The 13,695-nt window shown below is 36.4% G+C and overlaps 1 protein-coding gene across 1 annotated transcript; it reads right to left on the bottom strand.

Annotated features, from left to right (window-relative positions):
- Positions 1–3,483: 3,483 nt before the first annotated feature.
- On the bottom strand, positions 3,484–3,879 carry LOC148210033 (uncharacterized). The gene has a single exon (XM_088126231.1). The coding sequence runs from the start codon at positions 3,877–3,879 to the stop codon at positions 3,484–3,486; it is 396 nt and encodes a 131-aa protein (XP_087982357.1).
- Between the last annotated feature and the right edge of the window lie 9,816 nt (positions 3,880–13,695).

The following is a 13,695-nucleotide window of genomic DNA, read 5'->3' as shown; positions in this document are numbered from 1 at the left end:
AATAGACACACTTTTGAACGAGATTCTAGTTTCTTCAGGTTTGTCACTAACACATGCGCTGGACATCACAAATTCTAAAGTGACGTAAACTATTTATACGTCATCTCCATAGTTCAAAAGGAATTTCATAAACACTTTGTTTTTATGGAAATGTGTTCAAAATGAATACTACTGTATCTATTGCATAACCCCAAAATGAGGCAGGCAATTGAGCATAGCTCATCATAGATCCAACCATGTCTAACAGGGTTCTATTTCTCCTTCATGATACACCGTTATGTTGAGGTGTACAAGGTGCTGAGAGTTGGGATGTAATTTCATGTTCTATCATATAGTCTTAGGAATCTTAAGTCCATATACTCTCTACCCCAATCAGATCGAAGTGTCTTTATTGTCCTACCTAATTGATTCTCAACTTCAGTCTTGTACTCCTTAAACTTTTCAAAGACTTCAGACTCATGTTGCATTAGGTAGACATATCCATACCTTCAATAATCATCAATGGAAGAGATGAAATATTCATACCTTCCTCTTGTTTTAACATTCATTGGACCACATAGATTCAAATGCATAAGTTCTAAGGATTCTTTGGCTCTATAACATTTTCTAGTAAAAGGCCTTTTGGTCATTCTGCCTTCAAGACAATATTCACATGGAGGTAAGAAGACATCGTCTAACTCACTTAAAAGTCCACTCTTAACCAATCTCCCAATCCTATTGAGACTTATGTGACCTAATCTTAAGTGCCAAAGATAGTCATTTTCTTTAAGAGAAGTTCTTTGCCTTTTATTTTGAGTTTTAGCATTTTTAAACAACACAGTAATCAAAATTGCTTTAGCAACGGTTGGTCTTATCAAATATAAATTGTTTTCTAACTTTGCATAACAAAAATCAACACTTCTTTTAGAAATGAATATTTCATTTATGTAAAAGAAACATCATAGGATTGTTCTAACATACGAGAAATTGAAATTAAGTTCCTCCTTAACGTGGGAACTTGTTAGAGTTGACTTTTTGCTGCAAAAATGTGTGTCAGTAGGCCTGTTTGACCACGATTTTGAACCATTTTCCATCATTATTTGTCAAAAAGGAGTACATATTCTTAAAGTAGAACATGCACAGAACATTTATGGATATATTACAATATATGATATTTTAGGAAAAAAATGAGAAAAACATGATCAAATTTCGAGGAAAATAACAGTTTCCGAATTCTGCAGGAAATTGCACCTGGCACAATTTGGGAGCATTTTTTCCAACTTTGCCAAAACGTGCATTTTGATTAATGAAGGGCAAGGGGGACATTTCCAACATGTTTGAATCAAGCGACAACCGTGAGTCCAAGTCAAAAATGGAATGTTAGGTGAAACTCAACCCATTTCCACTTAAAAAGATGGGGCGTTCAACCAACTCGAGGATCTATAAAAGGAAGCCTCTCCCTCAGCTTCAAATCATCCCTTCCATGCTCGTTTTCAGCTTCATTTCATTCCTTCTTCATAACAGAACTTGTTCTTATACTTTAGATTTAAATTTTAGTTGTTATTTCCTTGTATTTTCATATTTTTGCTTACCGTATTGCTTTTAATTCAAGTTCTACATTTTATTTTTCATTTATTCTATTCTTCTTAAGTTCTTTAGTGATTTTACACTCCCCTCACACTTGAAATAGAAGAGAGTCAAGAGAGAACTTCTTGTACGGCTTCTTTATTCGTTTTAATTCAATGAAAATTACTTCCCTTATGTTTTTGTGTGTTTTCTTTCCTTTAATTATGCGCTAGATTAGTTTTCAACCTTTTTGTGGAATGCCTTAGCCAAAATGATTTGATTTTCAACACGCTCGTGATTTTGTCCAGATTTTGCCTGGCACTTTTTTGGGTTGGTTTCTAAAAACTTATTTTTACATCTTTTTTTCCATTTGGCCAGTGGGATTTTGATTTATACACTAAAGTCTAACTCTGAGAAGGGTGGATTAGGTAAAATAATGGGAAATGAATATGAGATGTGACTTAGACATAAGCGCATAAAACACGGTCCTAGGCATAGGCCCTCTGACCCATAATGCAAATGAGTTGATAAATATTCTCTAGTATTGTAATCACACATAGACATATGACTGCAGGTTACCTTAGCCTCTGCAGCAACAAAAGCGGTAGTTAAAAAGTAGAACTCAATTTCTCAAGAATTGCTAGAGAATTGCGCCTGGCCCAATTTCCCAACAAAGTGTGTTTTCCATGTTGTGCAAGTGTGATGCAAGTGATTTTGCTGTAGGTGCGATGTTCGGTCAGCGAAAAGGTAAAGTCCTTCATCCTATGTATTATGCAAGTAAGACATTGAACAATAGCCAATTAAACTATACTGTGACTGAGAAAGAGCTTTTAGCTGTTGTTTTCGCATTTGATAAATTTCGTTCATATTTGATTGGGACTAAGGTGATAGTTTTTATGGATCACTCTACATTGAAATACTTGTTTGCTAAAAAGGAAGCTAAGCCTAGATTAATTAGATGGATATTATTGCTACAAGAGTAGCATATCACTTGTCCTTATTATGCAAGAGTTATGCAAGAGTTTGATTTAGAGATAAGAGATAGAAAAGGAACAGAAAACCAAGTAGGTTGATTATGATAACTCGAAAATTAAAGAACATTTTGTTGATGAGCATCTGTTAGCTATTTCTAAAGTCCCTTGGTATGTTGAGTATGCAAACTATCTGGTTAGCAACATGATTCCTACTGGTTTAAGTAAGCATCAAATTAAAAAGTTCTTTCATGATGTTAGGTTTTATAGATGGGATTAACCTTTCTTGTTTAAATTGAGACCTAACAAAATTCTTCGCAGGTGTGTTGTTGAGCATGAACAGAAGGATATTCTGGAGGCGTGCCAGAAATCATCATATGGTGGACATTTCGCTGGACGTAAAACTACAGCGAAGATCCTCCAAAGTGGTTTCTTTTGGCTGTCCCTATTTCGAGATGCTCATATATTAGCTCAAAGTTATGACTGGTGTCAAAGATCAGGTAACTTGACACCGAAATATGAGATGCCCTTAAACCCAATATTGGAAGTTGAACATTTCGATGTTTGGGGCATCGACTTCATGGGTCCGTTCCCGCCTTCATTCGGTAAGAATTACATTCTCTTGGTTGTTCACTATGTTTCGAAATGGGTTGAGGCTTTAACCACTCTTACTAACAATGCCAAGGTAGTTTCTCTCTTCTTGAAAAAGTTGGAACATGGAGACTTAGTTTTGTTATTCAATTCTAGATTAAGGTTGTTTCCAGGTAAACTTAACTCTTGATGGTCGGTCCTGTTTGTAGTTGAACGTGTTTATCCACATGGAGCTGTGGATTTGAGGGATTCGAAAGGTAATATTTTTAAGGTAAAAGGGCATCGAGTAAATAAATACTTTGGTGAGCATATTGACAGAGGCAAAACCTCTGTAATACTGAAAGATCCATGAAAAATAGTGATAACAGTCCCTCTGTCAGTATTGAGGACGTTTTTGTGTAAAATATTTTTTGTCGACAACTTCCAGATGCTCTAGCATGGCTTCTGCTTCCAACTCTTCAATCAATTCCTCATCTAGGATCTTCAGCAAGAAGCATTCTTCTGATTCAGCTGGGAATTTCATTGAGTCGTATACGGAGAATTCCACTTCTTGATCTTGAACTCGCATCGTCAACTCTTCTTTGTAAACGTCTACCAGCGTTCTCCCTGTTGCAAGAAATGGCCTCCCAAGGATGATAGGGACCTTTTTATCTGCATCATAATCCAAATTAATAAAGTCAGCAGGAAAAATAAATTTATCAACTTGTACTAGGACGTCTTCAATGTTCCCTTCTGGATGCGTGATGGACCGGTCCACAAGTTGCAATGTCATCGTTGTAGGCCTTGCTTCTCCTATACCTAGCTTGTTATAGATGGATAAGGGCATGAGGTTGATGTTGGCTCACAGATCACATAATGCAAGCCCTATTTCTTGTCCTCCAATGGAAATGGGTATCGTAAAACTTCTAGGGTTCTTCATCTTCGCTGGAATTTTGCTCGTGACGATATTGCTGCAAGCCTTGGTCATCGCCACAGTCTCATACTCTCTCAGCTTTCTCTTCTTGGTGAGTATCTTTGTTAAGAATCTTACGTAATTCAACATCTGTTATAGAGCTTCCACCAAAGGTATGTTTACATGCAGTTGCTTTAACACATCAAGGAACTTCTTGAACTGAATGTTTTGCTATTTCTTCTGCAACCGCTTAGGATATGGTGATGCTGGTTTGTATTCTGTTGGAGCATCTACATGCTCTATCTGCTTTCTTTTCTCGGGCATTCTAATCTGTGTTGATTCTGCCTTGGATGCATTGATCTCTACTGGGGTGACCTCCTCACTAGTGCTGTTGTGAATTTCCCTAGGTTGCTCCATGTTTTGCACTAGTGGAGTGGTTAAAACTTTCTCTGCTGGCTCACAATTCTTAGTTGTATGAGATTCTCCTGATTTTTTCTGAGTAGGCTCGCTTACTACCCCTGGAACAGTCGGGTGTGCCGGAGGTAATGCTTTGCCACTTCGCAGTGTGAGAGATTTACATTGCTCCTTACCATCCCTCTTCGGTACTTCCATATCGTTCGGCAATGCTCCATAAGGTCTGCTCTTCAAATCAGTTGCTAGCTGTTCTACTTGCAGCTCTAGATTTCTTACTTATGAGGTTTAGCTATGCACGGTAGTATCATTATTGGCCATATCTTACTTCATCAAGTTTTTCAATGACGCAATCGTTCTTTCTGCGGGCTTCTGTGCCACCACTTGACCTTGATTAGCAAATCCTGGAGGAAAATTCCCTTTCTGCTGATATGCTGGACCATCGAAGGTGCCAAAATTATTTCCTCCCTGATTTCCACTCCAGCTGAAATTGAGGTGATTTCTCCATCCTGGGCTATATATGTTGGAATAGGGGTTGTTTCTGCTGTTATGCAGATTCCCAAGATAGTAAACCGACTCTGGGTTGCCAGGGCAATTGTTATAATGATGATCTCTCTCGCAGAAAGAGCAAGAAATCCCCTGAATGTGGCTAACATTTGCCTTGCCGGCAGATGCTCCCACTGTGCTCTGCTGCGTCATGCTTTTCATCACTAAATCTGTCAAGTTTTCAATTTTCGAGCTCAAAGCAGAATATGATTCAGATTCATTAAGCCCATTACCTCCTCTACCTTGAATAACTCTAGGGTCTGACCATGAATGGTTGTTTGATTATATTCTCCCTAAGATGTTGAATGCATCAGCATAAGGTTTTGCTAGCAATGCGCCATTTGCTAAGGCATCAACGACCAGACGCGTAGCGTCGTCCAATCCATTATAATACATTTCAATCTGGATGCACCTTGGGATTCCATGGTGAGAGCATTTCTGAAGCAGTCGCTAGTGAATAGGGGAACAACTTAAGCCGCAACACTTCTTTGCTGTATCCTTCATCCTTAAACGAATTACATACCCCCATGAAAAACTTCAGATGTGAATGCGGGTCTTCAGTAGGATGTCCGTGAAACTGACCCACTGTCTGGAGCATCTGAAACATTACGGGTTTTAGTTCAAACTTTGGGGCAGCAATTTCAAGCTCCGTGATTACTGGGTTGAAATTATAAATGCTGGAGCCGCGTACGTCCTGATTTCTCTATCGATGTCATCTGCTAGTAATACAGCATTGAGAGGGGGCACTGCTACCTAAGGGTCAGCAGCAATAGGAACCTCATCTACTATTTCTTCGATCCTCACATTTGGCATAATAGGTTGACGCATATTCGGGTTGGGTGATTTATATTTGCTTCAGCTTGGGTTCTTCTTTTCTCTCGTTGATTTCTATGGAACGTTCATTCTATCTCGTGATCGATAATGTATTCCAAGCTCTCAAAATCATTCATGAACCTACAACCACACAAAAATGTGAGAAAAAGAAAACTCTATTAAGCACCGAATCTACAAACACTATTGTTTAGAATAAAATCACTAAAGTCCCCAGCAACGACACCAAAAACTTGTTGCGTCCACACAACCGTGCTGACAACACGTGCAAGTATACACGAAATGTCGGTTGTAGTACGAAACGAGGTTGAATCTGCAGGGACCTTAGATGATATTTTAAACAGTGTTGACAGATACCAAAAGCGTAAAGAAGTATAGACGTTGTTTCCTGACTTGAACAAGTAAACATAAAATAAACGAGGTAGTAAACAATCCACAGCAGCAGACACACTTCGTAAAGCTGACGACAGGCAGAAGAAACAGCACAGAATATGAAAACGGGGAGAATACAGATATGGAAAAGTGGGGGGACTCACATGCATTCACAAACCTATTAACCTACCCTCTAACTAACAACATCCACTAATGCCCAGCTCGACTTGGTTCGCTTCCGAGAAACTCGAACATGAAAACCCACAACTCTCGTTGCTAAGTTCCAAGCAGTAAAAACAAGCTCTAGGCAAGATTAGAGGACCCCATTCTTGAGAATCCACAAAGCTATACAAAAGCGCTGATCCCAAATGAAGCAAGTCAGCAACCATAAGTCCTCCTGGGTCAACGTAGAAGCAAGCAAATAGAGCAGAGTGACCAACAATCCTCAATAAGATATCAGAAATTAATACAGCTTCATTTAAAAAACAGATATAGTAGTTAGAGGTTCAGTTTACAACAGTTGTGCCCTATATCTCACGAAAGTAAAAAAATTTCATCAAGAGGAAGAAACAATTCAAGAAGCATTTCTCCAACCAAAAAGAGTCAAAAGGTGAAAAGAGTAAAAATGATGAGGTAATTTGTTATGAATGCAAGAAACTGGGCCACATTAGAACCGATTGTCCTCTTCTCAAGTAATCCAAGAAATCCAATAAGAAAGAGATGAAGGCTACTTGGAATGATAGTGATGAAAGTGGAAGTGAAACTGAGAATGAAGAAGTGGCCAACTTTTGCTTCATGGCTCATGGTGACAAGGAGGATGAACAAGATGATGAGCTAACTCTTGACCCTCCTTCTTATGATAAGTTGTTTGAAGCTTTTGAGAATATGCAAAAATATTTAGAAAGGCTTGGTTCTAAATATGTTATGCTTAAAAAGAAATATAATTTCTTAGCTAGTGAAAATCAGTATTTACTTGATGATATTACTTGCTTAAAGAAAAATGAGCATGATGTTGTAAATATCTCTTGTGATAAGCATGTTCTTGATTGTGATGAGAAAAATGCATTACTTGATAAAATTAGATTTCTTGAGCATGATTGTCGCGAAAAAGATAATTTGATTAAATTGCTTAAGAAAAAATGAATGAAATGCTTTAGTGTAACTTGATAAGGCTAAAGATTCTATTAAAAAGTTAACAATATGTGCTCAAAAAGGTTGGACAAGATAATTAAAGTAGGTAAGCCTTATAGAGATAAAAGATGTTTAGGCTATATTAATGAATGTTCTACTCCCTCAAGTTCTAAAACTATTTTTGTTAAAGCATCTCCTGATATGCCTAAGCTTGTTGCTCCTAAGGTTGTATCTAAACATGCTAAAATTAGCTTTGTGCCTATACTTTATTATTGTGGTGGTGAAGATCATATAAGACCTGAGTGCTTTAAATTAAAATATGCTCAAACTACTTCTCCTAGAAGAAATTTATGTCAAAGGGCAAAGTTTCACAATGCTCCAAAAAATAATTTCTCCAAGAAAAGTAGGGTGCATAATTTTGATGTAAAAGATAATTCATTGCATAATATTGTTTGTTTTTCATTTGGCAAGTATGGACATAGATCTTATTCTTGTTACTTGTCTAAATCTTATACCTTCAATGAAAATGCAAAAAATGAAATTGATCCCTAAGTATGTTAATGCTAACCTTCTAGGACCCAAACAAGTATGGGTATCAGAGGATCAAATTTAAATTTTTGTGTTTGTAGGTTTGTTTGAAAGCTTTTAAGAAAAGCAAGTGGTACTTTGATAGTGGTTGCTTGAGACACATGAAGAGAGACCAATTCAAGTTTGTCACTCTCTCAGAAAATGATGGAAGTTTTTTAACATTTTGTTACAACAAGAAAGGTAAAATAATAGGTAAGGGTAGTATAAGTAACAAATCATCTATTTTTATTGAAAATGTACTTTTGGTTGATGGTTTAAAGCATGGTTTACTTAGTATTAGTCACTTGTGTGATAAAGAATTTAGAGTTGTGTTAGATAAAAAAAAATGCATCATTGAAAATGCTAGAGATGGAAAAGTTTTATTTTTTGAAAATAGAGATAAAAATGTGTATACTGTTGATTTAAATGATTTCCCTATTAGTGATAAATATTTATTGGTCATGCATTATGATTCTTGGTTATGGCATAGAAGATTAGGACATGCTGGCATGCTTTTAATTTCAAACATTTCCAAGAATTCTTTGGTCAGAGGTCTTTCCCAAGTTTAAATTTGAAAAGGATAAAGTTTGTGATGCTTGTCAAATGGGTAAGCAAACTAAGTCTTCATTTAAAGCTAAAAATGTGATTTCTACTATAAGGCCCCTACATCTATTACACATCGAATTATTCGACCCTTCTAGAATTGCTAGTTTTGGAGGGAACTATTATGACTTTGTGATAATTGATGATTTTTCAAGATTTACTTAGGTTTTGATGCTAAAACATAAGGATGATGCTTTCAAAAGTTTTTCTAGTTTTGCTAAAAGAGTTCAAAATGAAAAAGGTTGTTGATTTCTAAAATTAGGAGTGATCATAGAGGAGAATTTGATAGTAATGCTTTTGAAACCTTTTGTGAAGAAAATGGATTTTCTCATAATTTCTTCGCTTCAAGAACTCCTCAACAAAACTGTGTGGTTGAAAGGAAAAATCGAACTTTGTAAGCATTTGCTAGGTCAATGTTGCATGAGTATGGTTTACCTTCATACTTTTGGGCGGAAGTCGTTAACACTGCTTGTTATATTTTAAATAGAGTTTTAATTATATCTTCTCTAGATAAAACTCCTTACGAACTTTGACATAACAAAATTCCAAATATTGGGTATTTCAGGATTTTTGGATGCAAATGTTTTATTTTGAACGAATAAAAGCTTGGAAATTTTGATTCTAAGACGAATTTTGTTATTTTCCTTGGCTATTCATCTACTAGTAAAGCTTATAGAGTTTTCAATAAGAGAACTTTGGTATCTGAGGAATCTATGCATGTGGTATTTGATGAATCTTGCAACATTGTTTCTAATGATTCTTTTTGTAGTGGTGCTTTAGAAAGAAATTTTTGAGACTTACTTGTTAGTGACAAAGCAAAAAGATTGCTTCAAGTAAGTAAGAAGTGAGCATCAACGAAAATAAGGTGGACGGTTCTTTATCCATGCATAAAGAGTGGAAGTATGCTTCATCCCATCCTAAGGATTTAATCCTTGTTCGACATCATCCAAAATTCCCTATTATGCATAAACTTTTGTTTCGCAAATTGAACTGAAAAGTTTTAATGATACCGAAAATGATGAATTTTGGATTTTAGCTATGCAAGAAGAATTTAATCAATTTCAAATGAACAAAGTTTGGGGATTAGTCCCTAGGCCTTCTAATGCTTCTACAATTGGGACTAAATGAGTCTTTAGAAATAAAATGGATGAGAATGGAAATATGATTAGAAATAAAGCTAGACTTATAGCTCAAGGTTATTGTCAAGAGGAAGGAATAGATTACAAAGGTTGTTAGATTATAAGCCATTAGAATGTTACTTGCTTTTGCATCTTATAAGAATTTTATTTTGTATCAAATGGATGTAACAAGTGTCTTTTTAAATGGTTATATTATGAAGGAAGTTTATGTGGAACAACCTCCGGGCTTTGAAAGTGTTGATTTCCAAATCATATTTTTAAGTTGAAAAAGGTTCTTTATGGTTTAAAACAAGCTCCAAGAGTCTCGTATGATAGACTTACTAATTTTCTTCTTGATAATGGTTTTAAAAAGGGTAAAATTGATACTACACTCTTTATTAAATCTAAAGAAAATGATATGTTATTAGTCAAATATATGTGAATGATATTATTTTTTGTTATAATAATCTTTCTATGTGTGAAGAATTTTATGCATAATAAGTTTGAGATGAGTATGATGCGAGAACTTAAGCTTCTTTCTTGGACTCCAAATCAAACAACTCAACGATGGTATCTTCATAAATAAAGAGAAATACATAAGGGATTTGCATAAAAGTTTCAAAAGGTAAAATTACCAAAACTCCTATGAGCACATCTGTTAGAGTTAACTTTTTATTGTAGAAACATGTGTCGATAGTCATGTTTGACCACGTTTTTGACCCATTTCCCATTATTATTTTCCAAAAGGACCACATATTCTTAAAGTATAACATACATAGATTATTTTTGCATAAACGTCAAACTATGGTACTTTAGGAAAAATATGAGATAAATGTGGTCAAAGTTGGAAGAAAATAACAGAATTCTGTCTTTTGCAAAATTGCGCCCGGTGCATTTTTGGAGGGCAATTTGTCAAAACGCACGTTTTGATTAATGAAGGGCAAGGAGGACATTTCCCACATATTCAAAACCGTGAGTCAAAGTCCAAGTGAGGTGGTTATGTGAATCTCAACCCTTTCCCACTTAAAATGGAGGGGAGTTTCAACCAACCAATGGTGCTATAAAAGGAAGTCATTCATCCCTCAGCAAATCATCCTTTCTAAGCTTAATTTCATCTTCTTTTAGATGCTCTCTAGTTGTAGAACACGTTTTTAGGGTTTATGTTCATGTTCTAGTTGTTCATTTCTTCGTTTTTCACGGTTTTACCTTTCGTAGTGCTTTTAATTCGAGTTCTTACTTTCGTTCTTTGTTCATTCTGTTATCTTGAAGTTCTTTAGCGAGTTTCAACTCCCCTCACGCTCAAGAGAGAAGAGGATCAAGCTAGAACTCCTTGTACGGCTTATTTATTCATTTAAATTCAATGAAAAATACGTTCTTTATGTTTTCGTGCATTTACTTTCATTTAGTATGTTCTAAATTAATTATCAACCTCTTTGTGGAATGCCTTAGTCAAATGATTTGATTTTTAACACGCTCGGGATTTTGGCCAGATTGCACCTGACACTTTTTTGGGTTGGTTTCTAAAAACTTCTCTTTACTTTTTTTTTCCATTTGGCTAGTGGGAACTTGATTTATAAACCAAAGTCCAACCTTGGGCAATGTGAGTTAGGTAAAATAATAGAAAACCAATATGGGATGTGACTTAGGACTAAGCACATAAAACATGGTCCTAGGCATAGGCCCTCTGACCATAATGCAAATGAGTTGGTAGATATTCTCTAGGATTGTAATCACACATAGGAATATGATTGTAGGTTACCCTAGCCTCTGCAGCAACCAAAAGCGGTAGTGAAAGAGTAGAACTCAAATCCCAAGAAAAGTTAGGAATTGCGCCTGGTGCATTTTCCCAACATAGTGTGTTTTCCATGTTTTGCATCAAAACTAAGGTAGGAGACAAGGAGGTTGAGTTTCATTAAATTGCTTGTTAGTTAAAACCCCAAACGACAACATTTCATCACATTTTTCTTCCTAAATCACAACTGCATATTTGAACCATTTCACTGCATTACTTGATTTTGAAAAGCAACAAGTCCCTGAGGATTCGACCTTGGATTACTTCCGAGTATTACTTGTGACCGTGTGAGCTTGCACGAGTCTCTAATCTTTTTAAAGGTAGAGAAAATCACAACAACATCCACTCAGCTTGACAAGGACAAGAAAAGTAAATGTGTGGATGTAAAGACTTCTCGATATATGATTAGTTCTTTACTTTATTTAAATGCAAGTAGGCCTGATATCATGTTTAGTGTATGTGTTTGTGCTAGATTTCAATCTTGTCCTAAGGAATCTCATGTGCATGTCGTTAAAAGAATTTTCAATTATTTGCTTGGAACTATTGATTTAGATTTGTGGTATTCTAAAAATGTTGAGTTTAATTTCGTAGGATATTCTGATGCGAAATTTGTGGGTAGTTTACTTGACCTAAAGAGTGTTGGGAAATTAACGGTCCTGTATAATTTCCCCTTCTACATAAAATATTCACACACAACCCCAATAATCAAATAAAGAACAAAACTGTGAAGAACAAAAAAACTACAAATCAAATTATACTGGTTCACCACTAAGGGCTACGTTTAGTCTTCCACTCAGATGTAGATAATTCACTAACAATGTTAAGGATTAGATACAAAACTCTCCTCAAAATATCATTTAGAGGCCCAACAAAAGTCCCCTAGCTTCTAAGTATTTTACACAATTAATACTTGGTACAAGAATGGAAAACCTCATCGATAAACACAAACACGAGTTTCCGACGACGCACTACAACCCAAATTTTCCTCCTCTTGTCTCTCTGCCTCACTACTACCCGCCGCCACAAAATTTTATCAAGATGTGCCACCACCTTTTTTGTTTCTTTTCTTCATGGCACACACCAAAACGTTAAAGTATCAACATATATATTTTGTTAAAACAAAGGCTCTAATAATTTGGACCCTGACCCAATAATCTTCACAATTAATTTTCATTCTTTTATTTTCCATTATTTTTGTCTCTAATCCCAAAAATCTCTCACTTGGAGACAAAATAATAATTTCAACTCCCACTACAAAAATAGTGCCCCATCATCTTCGCAACCTCGCCAAGGCTCAGTTCTAACTGCACCAACAGTAACTGACTCTACAACTACTCGGCCTCATCCAAGCTCCGTCTATGATTGCCCCGAGATTGAGCAATCCTACGTGGTATTGTCTCCCAAATGTTAGAGACACAGCCATGTGCTCCCACTCGATCTAAGTGGTCCCTGTCGCTTCCTTTTTCGATCGAACCCAACGACCTCCGAAGGAAGATTCCCTTTATGAATTGGCACTCCCACCCAAGTTCGTTGCCTTTCAATAGACATTACCCTTAACTTCCAAACCAACTGTAGTTTTCTCCCTCAAAGCAATATCTCGTCTATGCAACTTCATCAACTCACTCATCGGTGTGACAACTGAGGTATTATACCGACAACCTGTTGAACACCTCACTGAGTTGTTCCCCTTACCCTTTCCTCTACTTCCCAACTGTTGTACTTGAGTTGATGTCAAATTCTTCTAATCTATCTTGGTTGTCAATGCTGCCGATTCTTTCAACTCTCGCCCTGAACCATCTGCAGCTACTATATGCATCCTTTTTTCTCTCAGATCCCCTGGCAACCTTAAACTCAGACACATAAACAGAAGAACCACCCTCGATTCCCTTTTGAGCTTCCTGCGACCTCCAACAAACTCATTGCTGTAGCCATTTTCATCTAGCTTCCCCATGGAAAACAAATTAAATCTGAAGCTAGGAATATACCTGACGTCTCATAGCACCAACTCGACCCCTTCGCTTGTCTTCAAACAAACATCTCCAATTCGTCTCACCTTGGAGATACTCTCATTCCCCATTCTCACTGAGCCATAATCACATGCAGTAAGAGATGAGAACCAAAGTCTATCTGAAACAACATGCGCTGATGCTGTAGTGTCCACTATCCATTAGTCTACAGATATGTTCCTCTGAACACAAGCTAGAAACTCTTAAATCTGATCTGCTTCTGTTACGACGTTTATAGAATTGTCCTCCTTCTCAAAATCTTCTTTGAACTTTCTACAAAAATGTTGCACGTGTCCTTTCTTGTGGCAATAATAACACT

The sequence above is a fragment of the Momordica charantia genome (assembly GCF_013281855.1).
Source record: "Momordica charantia cultivar OHB3-1 chromosome 7 unlocalized genomic scaffold, Mcharantia_2.0 BLBB01000007.1, whole genome shotgun sequence".
Taxonomy (NCBI): domain Eukaryota; kingdom Viridiplantae; phylum Streptophyta; class Magnoliopsida; order Cucurbitales; family Cucurbitaceae; genus Momordica; species Momordica charantia.
Note: the sequence above shows the minus strand (reverse complement) of the source record. Positions and strands in the feature narration are given on the sequence as shown.